Source organism: Marmota monax, unplaced genomic scaffold (genome assembly GCF_021218885.2).
Source record: "Marmota monax isolate L192 unplaced genomic scaffold, Marmota_monax_Labrador192_F-V1.1 WCK01_AAM20220418_F8-fsc00001, whole genome shotgun sequence".
In the NCBI taxonomy this organism is placed as follows: Eukaryota; Metazoa; Chordata; class Mammalia; order Rodentia; family Sciuridae; genus Marmota; species Marmota monax.
The window spans coordinates 27295610-27309018 of record NW_026693777.1 but is presented as its reverse complement, the minus strand read 5'-3'; the positions used below and the strand labels follow the sequence as shown (position 1 = coordinate 27309018).

The following is a 13409-nucleotide window of genomic DNA, read 5'->3' as shown; positions in this document are numbered from 1 at the left end:
GTGTTTGAGATGATTTTGAAATGAATATGTGATTTTTCTTATCCTTCATTCTATTTTTGTGATATATTATTTTATTGATTTGCATATGTTGAAAACCATCCTTATATTCCTGGAATAAAAACAACTTTATTGTGATTTTATGGTCTTTTTGATAGGCTATTGAGTTTGATTTGCAAGTATTTTATTGAGGATTTTTACATCTATATTCATTAAGGGATATTGGTCTTTAAGTTTTCTTTTTTTGGTGTGTTCTCATCAGGTTTTGTTAACAGAGTAATGTCAAGACTTCTTTACAAAGCTTATCTTGAGCTTTTCATGAGATTTTTAAAATTAATTTATTTATTCTAATTTGTTATATATGACAGCAGAATGCATTTCAATTCATATTACACATACAGAGCACAATTTTTCATTTCTCTGGTTGTACACAAAGTAGAGTCACACCATTCGTGTCTTCATACATGTACTTAGGATAATGATGTCCATTTCATTCCACCATTTTTCATGAGATTGAAGATAGTATTTTATTGGAATGACTGTAGGCATACAAATTCAAGTTTTTGTAAGTACTCACGCCTGACTAAAATTACGTGTGCAGCGTATTTTCTAGAGAGAGGCTGGAAATGGTTTGATCAGAATGCCAGTACCCAGTAGATAAATAACTTTCTTCTCTGAGCCTTGAGTTCTTTGCCTGAAAATTTTTTTTCCTTTCTCTTTACTTTTCTTTTTGTTCACAATAATAGTAGGTATATTAATCATTCAGTAACTGCTTAAATGAAATTAGTTATCTGTCCCATCTTATTTATTTAAAGGGAACTCAACCTACTTTTAGGAATTCTATAAAATCATATCTATTTTAGCTCTTGTTGATCTGACTTAAAACTCTCTTTTGAAATCAGTTTCATTAGTTAAAATATACATTTCAGGTATTTAAATTAATAGGGCTGAAAACAATGTTGTCACTTTAATTCCCATTATATATAAATGCATATACTGTTGCTGCTACTAAGCATAAGCATGGCTTTTATTTGAGTGCTTACTATCAAACTTTTTTCTAACCTTTACTTCAAATGATGTCTTACACTGCAGGATTTAAAAGATGAAATGCTTTGGTTTTAAATTATTTGGTGAAAGTAGAGGTCCAGAGTTAGGGCCCTTCCTTCTTGGTCCTCTCTTAGGCTGCTTCCATGATTCTAAGCCCTTTCTGAGGTAGAAAGGAAGACACTGAGGCTGGAATGGTTAAAGAAAATGATTAACAGCACAGAGTAGTTAGACAGCCCAGTCTTTACTACCTCCTTCCATAGTATTTCTGTTACTACTGCAGTGATAGTTGCTGTAATAAGGAATATATTCTCATTGTTTCATAAATGTAATAAAATTGTTTACAAGTCCAGTAAGAAATCTCAATATACTTTATCATCATACTAAATGATATTTGAAATTAATAATTTTATTTTTTCTAGACTCATTTTATTAGTGCTGCACTAAAGACTAATAGTTTTCAGCCTGGTAGCGTGCTTCCTTCCAGAGCAGTGGAAAAGTATTCTGTAAAACCAGAACATCCTCATCTTGGTAGCAGCAATCTGTCTTCACATCATATATATACTTCCAAACAAGGTAAAAATATTTAATTTCTTATGGACTAAAAATGTAAGGATTTTCTTTGTGCTATATGAACTGAAAACTTATTTACTAAGTGGTGAGATTCTTACAAAATTTCTGAGTCTTTGTTTTATAAAATTCTTTTTATAGATTAAGTAAATTTTAAATTATTTTTCAACTTGTTCAAATTATGAATCATGTCCTAATTTATGGTTTTAAGTAATAGCCTTTATAAGTTATCAGAAACCCTTAGACATTTAGAAAAATTTACTTATCTAATAAAATTCTCCAATTTCTCCGACAAACTGCATATTTACTGTTTTTCTTGATTGTGTCAGGAAAAAAACAACTGAGTAAAATTATAAGCTATTGAATCCCCTCTTATTTGTAGTTTTGCTTGTTGAGGTTTAAAATTGTCCATGGTCATCTGTGGCCTAAAAATATTAAATGGAAAATTCTAGAAATAAACCAATTACAAATTTTAAATTGCATGCTGTTTTGAGTAGCATGATGAAATCTCATACTGTCTGGCTTAGTAGTTTTGCCAGGACATGTGAATGATCCCTTTGTTCAGTGTATCCACACTGTACTGTTTGTGTGTACAGGTAAAAGATAATACATATAAGGTTTGGCATTATCTTTAGTTTCAGGCATTCATTAGGGTCTTGGAACATATCTCCCCAAGAGTAGGGGAGACTACTATATTTCTAAATATTTTCAGTTTGACTAATACAAATCTGTTCATAGAATTAAAAAATTATAATAACAAAGAAATACACAGCTTATTTCTTAAACCTTTGGAATTTAAAATAAATGAACAGATATTTTTCCAAATTATTGATGTTTTAATAACATTAATGAAAATCAAAGGACTCTTCATTTAATGATGTACAGGTCTGTGTATTTCTAATATTTTATTTGTTACAACATTGTTGTATCACAGTCATTAAACACTTCTTTTACTTATAAGGTACGTTTATTTTGCAAATGAGCAGTTCTTACAACACTGTTGTGAAGTAGTCTGAGTCAATTTTTAAGTTGTAAAAAGGAATATGAAATACAGAAAGGTTATGACTGGACTGTTCAAGGTTACTACATTGAGAGTTAGGGCATGAGAGCAAGGGTCAAGAGCTCTGATTTCAGTGTGACCGAGCCTTGATCCTTCTACATAAGTGGATACTTTTCCCCCTAGTATATTTACTCAATTCCACAGAATAATTTTGTTTTTGTAGACTTAAGCTGTAAAGAAAAAAAAATGACTATTTTATCGATTGCATACTTAATTTATTTCAGTGTTTATATTAGTTATGATAACAGAAATAAAAGAAAAACTTAGTTTAATTCAACACATTCAACAATTAGCCCTGTGAGGTGACACACACCTATAATCCCAGTGGCTAGGGAGGCTGAGGCAGGAGGTTGAAAGTTCAAAGTCAGCCTCAGCAAGAGTGAGGTGCTAGGCAACTCAGTGAGACCCTGTCTCTAAATAAAATACAGAACAGGGCTGGGGATGTGGCTTAGTGGTTGAGTGCCCCTGAGTTCAATCCCTTGTACCCCTCTCCCCCCAAATTCAACAAATTAAACTTTTTATTTTTCTGTGTTTTTTAATGAGTATGTGTCACTTTTAGGTAGTTTTTTTGAGAGAGAGAGAGAGAGAGAGAGAGAGAGAGAGAGAGAGAGAATGAATTATATTTATTTTTTAGTTTTCGGCGGACACAACATCTTTGTATGTGGTGCTGAGGATTGAACCCGGGCCGCACGCATGCCAGGCGAGCGCGCTACCGCTTGAGCCACATCCCTAGCCCTACTTTTAGATAGTTTTAATTGTAGCACAAATACAGTTTTGTATTTTTTCTTTTTTTTTTTTTTCCAAAATAGGATGGGTAATGTGCTGACATTATAACAAGTTTATAGAGAGGCACATCTGATACAACAGTGTGAATACACAGTCATCACACCTATGACCTGAAAAGGATCTGTATTTCTTTTTTATTAGCATATTGAAAGCATTTCTTATGTTTTATATAATTATTTTCACCAGTTTAATTTTTTCTTTTTTCAGTGTTGGGGATTGAACCCAGTACTTCATGCACACTAGTCAAGCATTCTACCATTGAGCCACACCCACACCCTATAATTTTAAAATTTAATAACTAAAAGTCTATTGACATGACTGTTACCTTGAGGTTGAACAGTTAGGTAGGTTTTAGGGTTTTTTTTTTCTTGATAAATAATACAGTAATGAATATCATCACATATTTAACACTTTTTAAAGTTTTTTTCCTTATGATAAATTCCCAAGGGTAAGGTTATTTAGGTGGTATATTGCTACATGTTTATCAATTTTCATTACCATGAAAAATGTCTAGATATACCATTTTCACCACAACTTTAATAGTACTGAATGTTGCCAGGCACGCCAGCCTGAGCAATGGCGAGGCACTTAGCAACTCAGTGAGCCCCTGTCTCTAAATAAAATACCAGATAGGGCTAGGGATGTGGCTCAGTGGTTGAGTGCCCCTGAGTTCAATCCCCAGTATCACACACACACAAAAAAATGTTATTATATTGATTTGTGTTTATAGCTTTATTGAAAAATATTTAATCTATTTCTTTTGACTTCTAGTTAAGAATGAAGTTATTTTTCTACTTATTTGTTAATAATTTATGTATTTATCAATCCTGTGTACTTTTGGTTTTATTTTTAATGTACAGGAAAGAATAATACTCTCTAATTTTTAAATTTTAACAAGCAAGTTAAATTTCTTATTTATGGGCTGGGGATGTGGCTCAAGCGGTAGTGCACTTGCCTGGCATGCGTGCGGCCCGGGTTCGATCCTCAGCACCACATAAAAACAAAGATGTTATGTCCGCTGAAAACTAAAAAAATAAATATTAAAAATTCTCTCTCTCTCTCTCTTTAAAAAAATTTCTTATTTATTTTCTATTAAAACTCCTTTAATAGAGTTTGAAGATATGGATTTTAATGAACAAAAATCTCCTTTGGAGACACCAGCACCTCGCAGGTTTGCTCCTGTACCTGTTTCAAGAGATGATGAAATGTCAAAGAAGGAAAATCCCATAGAAGAAAAAGAAAACATGGAAATGTTAGGTCAGAGAGGTAAGAAACAATTATAGATATACCTGCCTTGACTAGACCTATTTCAGATTAGGAAATTGTCCTGAAATTTTGTCACTCATGATTTGGAATTTTCTGTGTGCCCTGTAACTAGACTGATATCTCTATTTTCACTACTTTTCTGTAGATGATATTTATGGGACAAATCAGTCTTCTTTAGATTATCTGTAGGAGTTGAAGGTATACATTTATAGTTATTTTTACTATCTCCTACAGGTTATTACTTAAGCTTTTATTAATATAAAAAATAATGCCTTGTTGAGGTAAGACTGATCATTTTTAGAATGTGTTTCCTTATATTGTTTTTAGGTATGAATTTCAATAATAAAACTCAGGGAAGTTAACATTTATCACCATGTTTTGCTGGAAAAAGTGCTAATATATGAACTATTTTACTAGAAAACAAGAACTTTTATAAGTGACCTGAAATAATAGTGTGCTACAGAGCCTTAAAATGTAGCTCTTCTAGTAAAAGTAAGTGAAAATATTAAGCTGTAGGCTTTTATTCTTAGATTTCTTTAAATGCATTCAAGTCTTACCTTAGGCAAATTTCAAGAATTTAGAAGATAATAAATATTTATTAAAGAAACCAATTTTACGAAAAATAATTTGTTATGTAGTCTCACTGAAAACAAGGCTAATGGGAAGATCCAAGTAATTGTGAGGAAACAAACCTCCTTTTTACTGATTTACAAAATAGTTCAATTTCTGGAGTTTTGTGATAATGATAGTTCCCTCTGTGACAGAGACAAATTTAGTCTTTTTGCCTAATATAATTCATATTTTTACCAGAGTGGTTTATATGAGGTATAAATATTTAGTGTTACTTGGTGAGTGTATTTACAGTCTACTCTTTTGTCTTAATCTGTTTTCTGTTGCTATAATGAATTCCTATAGGTTGAGTAATTTGTAAAGAAAAGAGGTTTATTTAGCTCCTGATTCTGAAAGTCCAAGAGCATGGTGACTTATATGGGCTTGGCCTCTGGTGAGAGCCTGCTGGTTCTTGACATGGTGGAGGGCATCACATGGCACAAAAGGAAGCTAGTCAGAGAGAGCTTGGTTTTATAATGAACCCACTCCCTTGAAAAACCTGGTAATCCATTAATACATGAATGGATTAACTCATTCATGAGGACAGAACCCTCCTGACCCAATCACCTCCCAAAGTTCCTGGCTCTCAAATACCAATAACATATAACTTTAAGGATTAAGTTTGTAATGCCTGAAATTCAGGGGACACATTAAAACCATTGCAACTGTGGAGTGAATTAAGTAGATAGTCATAGAAGCAGATTTAGGCCAGAGTACAGACATAGTGAGATGTTATGTAAAGGAGAAATTAATTAATATTTGGAAAATGATACTATATTTTTTCTATTACAGGAAATGTAAAACTGTTGGAACAGATTTTGAATAATAATGATTCTTTGATAAAAAAAAGTGAATTGTTAGACATAACCTCACTAACTAGGCCAACAGTGGAATGGAAACTTGAGGAAAAAAACAGGTAAAAATAAGAAATTGGAATGCAAACTAAACTAGAAAGAGTTTTCTTCATATTTCTAAAGTTTATTTAAGAATATTAATAAATTATTGTTTTTAAAAATTATCTTAAATTTGGATACTATTTTCTGATTCTAATGTATCTTTCTCTTTTTCTATAACATAGTAGGACAGGGAATGGGTTGTGAGTATAGAAGAAATGAGGACAGCTATGAGAATGATGTGTTTGATGTTGTTATAGAAGGGACATATAAAGTGTCATTGTACTATTTTTACTTATGTGTATGTTTGAAATTTTATGTAAGAAAGATTTTTTTAAAAATCAAGTAAATCTTGGCCATAATTATATTTCCCTTCTATATCATGAAAACTACAGTAATAAAAATTTAAAAGAGCCACAACTGGAGTATTTTTACGTAAATATATTGTACAATTTTAATTTATTTACATTTAATGCACTTATTGATAAGATATTTATGCCTGCCATATTGCTAGGTATTTCCAACATGTTTCAGATCTTTTATTCCACCACTCTTCCATTAGTGCTTTCTTTTAATTAAATAGATATTTTCTAGTGTACTATTTTAATTCCTTTGTTTCCTTTACTACATTTTTTGTAGTAATGTAGTTATTTATTGGTTATATAGGAATTAAAATTGACATATTAGTTCAAAACAAACTAGTTCAGATTAATATCAATTTAATTTCAGTAGTATTAAAATTTTTCTCCAATGTCTGTCTTCCCTCCCCCTTTTTTCCACTATTGTCAAATTATATTTTGATCAATTATAAGCCCTTCTATACAGCTTGATAACTTAAAATTTATACAGCTGTTTTTTGATTCAGAAGAGCATAATAAAAATAGATGTTATATTTTTGTACATATATAATTGACCTTTATTTGTACCCTTTGTTTCTTCTTATTGATTCATGCTAGAATCTAATGTCTTTTCATTCTAAAGGACTTTCTTCAGTATTTCTTGTAGGTTGGGTCTTTTTTAAAAAAATATATTTTTATTTGTAGATGGACACAACACCTTTATTTTTATGTGGTGCTCATCTCACATGTGTGCCTTCCACATGCGAGATGAGTACTCTACCACTGAGCCAAAATCCCAGCCCCGTAGGTTGGGTCTTCTAGCACTGAATTCTCTGTTTTTGTTTATATGGGATTGTTTTTAGTTTCTCCTTCAATTATTCTTGTTTGTTTGTTTGAACATAAATTTATTTTCTCACATTTGTGGAGGCTAAAATCTAAAATCAAGTTGCCAACAGGGCTGATTTCTTCCGAGACTTCTCTCCTTAGTTTGTAGATGGACTCCCTCTTTTGTTTCTTCTCGTGGTCAACCCTCTGTGTACACATGCATGCCTCTGTTATCTTCTCTTTCACTTTTGAAGGATAGTTTTGCTAGATATAGAATTTTTGGTTGGCATTTTTTTTTTCCTTTCAACACTTCAAAGTATCATCTTACTTCCTCTGGACTCTTACATAAAGACTGATTAAAAGCCAGGTGTTAATCTTTTTGAGGATCTTTTGTAATATGATGAGTCACTTTTCTTTTGATGCTATTCAGATTTTCTGTTTGCTTGGGATTTTGGACAGTTTCCCCATGATGTATTCAAGTATGGATATCTTTGAGTTTATCCTATTTGAAGTTTGTTGAGCTTTTTAGATGAGTAGATTAATTTTCATTATACTTGGAACATTTTGGCCATCATTTGTTTCTTTTCTTTTTTTCCTTTTTTCTTTCTGTTTTGATGATAATAATTTAGATGCTATTTTCTGATTCTATTATTGTTTTGCTAGCAAAGGAGAAACACAGGGACTCCTGTCCCAGAGTTGGTGATTTTTGGACCATCATTTCATTGTATATTAAATAGTATCAATGATATGTGTGATGATATGCTTGATGGTATTCCATAGGTCTCTGAGGCTCTGTTAATTTGAAATTTTCAATTACAGAATTTATATTTGTGTTTTTTTTCTTTTTGGCAAGACTTCATTCTTAAATTTAACTTTAATTTTTTGAATAGGTTTCTTTAGTAATAGCTGATTTATGATCTTTACCTAGTTAGTATAATATCTGGGATTTCATAAGGACAGTTCTACTGACTGTCTTTTTTCCTGTGTTTGTGCTTTTTTTAAAAAAAATTTCTGTGTGTTTATCAAAATTTTTGTTGAAAACTAGACATTTTAAATAATACAGTAAGGCAACACTAGAAGTCAGTGTTGTTTGCTGTACTGGGAATTGTTGTTCATACAGCTGGTTATTTAGTTACTTTCCTGGACTAATTCTGTAAAGTCTGAATTCTTTGTCATATGTACTCACTGAAGTCTCTGTTTTGTGAACTTAGTCTGCCAATGATTGGAAACAAATTTATTTATCTTGATAGTTCAAGGTAAGTAAATTTGTAAATAAGTAAATAAGTCTCTTTATTTTCATGAATGTACGTGTGCATTTATTTTTTATGAATCTGTCTTAGCCTTTACTTCCTACTCGCAGACAGCCTCAAAAGCAGTCAGATGTGAGAGAGCTGGACCTTCTTAGGTTTTTGGGGGTGTGTATATAGCCCCATATCTGTGTACTATCTTCAATATCCCCAGGAATATGGTGGAGCTTACTCAAACTCCACTATGGATGTCTCATTCCTCATTGAAGTTTTTTGAAGTTCATTGTCCACAGTCTTGTTTGCCTCAACTTATATCAGTATCTCAGGCAGCTGAGATTTTAACAATTTCTACTTTTAAAAAAATGCTCTAAGGATAGAGTTTCTTACTGAGCTCCTGAGTTAGGTCAAATAAAGCCAAACACAATGAAGGATATTTTTAGAGGACCTCCAAACCTGTTATAACCTTTTAAGTTGTTGTAAGGCCATAGTTTTCAAGGCTACCACAGAGTTGAGGAAAAGGTCCTGATAATGAATTAAGTTAAAGTTATACCATAAACTTTACTGATCTTTACTAAGAATCAGCCATTTATTTCTTGCATAAATGATCCTCGGGTTGTTGTAGCCTTTCTTTAATTTTCGAAGTTCTGAAATAAAATTGACTTTTTAAAAAAAATATTTTTCTGTTGTTGATGAACCTTTATTTTTATTTATGTATGGTACTGAGAATTGAACCCAGTGCTTCACACATGTGAGGCAAGTGCTCTACCACTGAGCTACAACCCCAGCCCCTAAAATTGATTTTGATGTCAGTGTTCTCGTTGCTTTTATGGAAGAGTGACTTTTCAGAGTTCTTTCTCCACCTGTCTGGAAATACTTCTGAATGTTAGTTTCTTGAGAGTAAAACCCTTTTCTGCTCTTTTCCTATGATACCTAAATATTTCTGGTAAGATTAATTTTGTCTCTTATGATTTCTTGTGTTTCATATATTTATCACATAACTGGTTAATTACATGATACAATTTTGGTAGAACATCATTTATTAAAGTATACCTAAGAATGTACCAAAAGTTCATGTAATCAGTTGTTTATTGAATTTATGAGAACTTGGGAAACTTTTCTTCTAGCATTGGAACTCTTCCTTCTCAAAGATTTCCATCCTGTGAAGATCTAGGCACATCTAAAATGACTATGCACAAGTCTAATGATGTTCTTCATGATCGTGGCCAAAAGAAGAAAGAAACAAATGACATGCTCCAGGTAAAGTGGGAATAGTGTTAAAATTGATGATTAGCAAGGTAAAAATTGTGAAGGAATAAAAAGGTTATGAAGACAAATCAGGAGGAAGGATGAAGATAAAGGTCTGAAAAAAACAAAAACATGGCAGCCAAGTCTATTCCCTTTAAACTTGTTTTCAGAGGCCTTCACCAAATGATTTTTACTTACTACTCTTTGTCCAGACAGAGCCACATGGTTATCTGTGGCTTTCCAACTTCTGTTGGAGAGGGAGAAAAGGAGAAAGAGAGCTGTGAATGGCTCTTGTTTTTCTAGTCCACAGTGTCTTGGCAAGTGTCAGCCAACTTGCTCTTATTTTGTTTAGCTGTCTTCAGCAATAGAACTGTCATTGGCCACTGGACTGCCTAGCATTGCTATGGATATCCCATCTCTGTTTGACACTAACATTTGTATTCCTAAATGGGAAAAAATTAGTGCCATATATTCTCTTGTACCTCTTCAGTTTGACAGATTGAGTCTGAAGAACATGTTGGCATGGTTTATGGCCCCAACAGTAGTAATAGATCTTATTTGGATTAAAGTAATCAATGTAAGTTTAACATGGTAATTTTTTTCCCTTTTTTCTTTTAAGCAGAAAGACTTGCCAATTATGATGAGGCTTGCTGATCTTCCACAGAATTCTGTTAAGCTTCAAACAGCCAATACAACAAGATCTGTATTGAAAGATGCTGAGAAGATTTTGAGAGGAGTACAAAACAATAAAAAAGTACTTGAAGAAAACCTAGAAGCCATTATTCGTGCAAAAGATGGAGCTGCTATGTACTCATTTATCAATGCTTTATCCACAAATAGGTGAGGCAGGATATTTGCATCCCAAAGATATTTGTGAAGCTTCCAGTTCTGCTCCATAAGTTTTTTCTAAGCATATCACTTTGTTTAATGTGTTTTGATATTTAGAAGTAGTTCTTTAATGCCTTTGAAGATATAGAACTTATTATAATGTTGGAATTTGGATATATACATGATAGGAATACTTTTTAAAAAATTTATTTGTTTAATTTTTTAACATGACAGCAGAATGCATTTAAATTCTTAGTACACAGAGCACAATTTTTCATGTCTCTGGTTGTACACAAAGTAGAGTCATATCATTCATGTCTTCATACATGTAGTTAGGGTAATGATGTCCATCTCAATCCACAACCTTTCCCACCCCATGCTCCCTCCCTCCCTTCACCTTTGCCCTATCTAAAGTTCCTCCATTCCTCCCATGCTCCCCAGACCCCCAGTATGAATCAGCATCAGCATATCAGAGAATACATTCGGCCTTTGGCTTAGCATAATATTCTCCAACTCCATCCATTTACCTGCAAATGCCATGATTTTATCTCTTTTATTGCTGAGTAATATTCCATTGTGTATATATATCACAGTTTCTTTATCCATTCATTTATTGAAGGGCATCTAGGTTGGTTCCACAGTTTAGCTATTGTGAATTGTGCTACTATAAACACTGATGTAGCTGTGTCACTGTAGTAGGCTGTTTTTAAGTCTTTTGGGTATAAACCGAGGAGTGGGACAGCTGGGTCAAATGGTGGTTCCATTTCAAGTTTTCCAAGGAATCTCCATACTGCTTTCCATATTGGTTGTACCAATATGCAGTTCCACCAGCAATGTATGAGTGTGCCTTTTTCCCAACAGCCTCCCCAGCTCTTATTGTATATGACAGCAGAATGCATTACAGTTCCTATTACACATATAGAGCACAATTTTTCATATCTCTGATTGTATACAAAGTATATTTACACCATTTGTGTCTTCATACATGGGGTAATGATGTCCATCTCATTCCACTGTCTTTCCTACCCTCTCCCTTTCCTGTCTGCTCCCTTCCCCTCCCATCCCTTTGCCCTATCTAGAGTTTGTCTAATCCTCGCTTGCTCCCCCTCCCAACCCTACTATGAATCAGCCTCCTTGTATGAGAGAAAACATTTGACATTTGTTTTTTTGGGATTGGCTAACTTCACTTAGCATTATACTCTCCAACTCCATCCATTTACCTGTAAATGTCATGATTTTATTCACTTGTATTGCTGAGTAATATTCTGTTGTATATATATATATACCACAGTTTCTTTACCCTTTCAGCTACTGATGGGCATCTAGGTTGGTTCCACAGTTTAGCTATTGTAACTTGTGCTGTAATAACACTGATGTGGCTGTATCCCTTTAGTATGCTGTTTTTAAATCCTTTGAGTATACACTGAGGAGTAGGACAGCTGGGTCAAAAGGTAGTTCCAAGTTTTCCAAGGAATCTCCATACTGCTTTCCATATTGGCTGTACCATTTTGCAGTCTCACCAGCAACATATGAGAGTACCTTCTTCCCCACATCCTCGCCAACACTTATTGCTGTTTGTATTCTTAATAGCTGCCATTCTGATTGGAGTGAGATGAAAGAGAGTAGTTTTGATTTGCATTTCTCTAATAGCTAGAGATGTTGAACATTTTTTCATATATTTGTTGATTGATTTTATATCACCTTCTGAGAAGTGTATGTTCAGTTCCTTGGCCTATTTATTGATTGGGTTATTTGTTTTTTTGGTATTAAATTTTTTGTGTTCTCTATAATATCCCAGAGATTAGTGCTCTATCTGATGTGCATATGGTAAAAATTTGCTCCCAAGCTGTAGGCTCTCTCTTCACCTCCCTGATTGTTTCTTTTGCTGAGAAGAAGCTTTTCAGTTTGAATCCATCCCACTTGTTGATTCTTGATTTTTATTTCTGATGCTATAGGAGTCTTGTTAAGGAAGTCGGGGCCTAATCTGACATGATAAAGATTTGGGCCTCCTTTGTCTTCTATTAGGCGCAGGATCTCCGAACTAATTTCTAGGTCCTTGATCCACTTTGAGTTGAATTTTATGCATGGTGAGAGATAGAGGTTTAATTTCATTTTGTTGCATATGTATTTCCAGTTTTCCCAACACCATTTGTTGAAGAGGCTATCTTTTCTCCAATGTATGTTTTTGGTGCCTTTGTCTAGTATGAGATAACTGTATTTATGTGGGTTTGTCTCTGGGTTCTCTATTCTCTACCATTGGTCCACCAGTTTATTTTGGTGCCAATACCATGCTGTTTTTGTTATTATTGCTGTGTAGTGTAGTTTAAGGTCTGGTATAGTGAGTGATGCCACTTGCTTCACTTTTCCTGCTAAGGATTGCTTTGGCTATTCTGGATCTCGTATTTTTCCAGATGAATTTCATGATTGTTTTTTCTATTTTTATGAGGAATATCATTGGGATTTTGATTAGAATTGCATTAAATCTGAATAGTGCTTTTAGTAGTGTGGTCATTGTGACAAGATTAATTCTGCGTATCCGGGAACAAGGAAGATCTTCCCATCTTCTCAAGTTTTCTTCAATTTCTTTCTTTAGCGTTCTGTAGTTTTCATTGTAGAGGTCTTTCACCTCTTTTTGTTAGGTTTATTCCCAAGTATTTTTTGTTGAGGCTACTGTAAATGGGGTAGTTTTCCTAGTTTCTCT

At 33.3% G+C, this 13409-nt stretch overlaps 1 protein-coding gene and 1 non-coding gene across 14 annotated transcripts in view; one reads left to right on the top strand and one right to left on the bottom strand.

Moving 5' to 3' along the window:
- Positions 1-13409, top strand: part of Kiaa0586 (KIAA0586 ortholog) — a 162236-nt gene that overhangs the window by 51100 nt on the left and 97727 nt on the right. For 12 of the 13 annotated variants that reach the window (XM_058584633.1, XM_058584627.1, XM_058584631.1 and 9 more), the window contains 5 exons: positions 1464-1617; positions 4568-4723; positions 6125-6248; positions 9760-9892; positions 10500-10720. In XM_058584633.1, coding sequence (XP_058440616.1) covers positions 1464-1617; positions 4568-4723; positions 6125-6248; positions 9760-9892; positions 10500-10720 — 788 coding nt within the window. The remainder of the gene's footprint in view (positions 1-1463; positions 1618-4567; positions 4724-6124; positions 6249-9759; positions 9893-10499; positions 10721-13409) is intronic. The other variant, XM_058584625.1, reaches the window with a different exon arrangement.
- LOC124104837 (small nucleolar RNA U13) lies at positions 3476-3578 on the bottom strand. The gene has a single exon (XR_006855528.1). It is a non-coding gene; the product is annotated as a small nucleolar RNA U13 (small nucleolar RNA).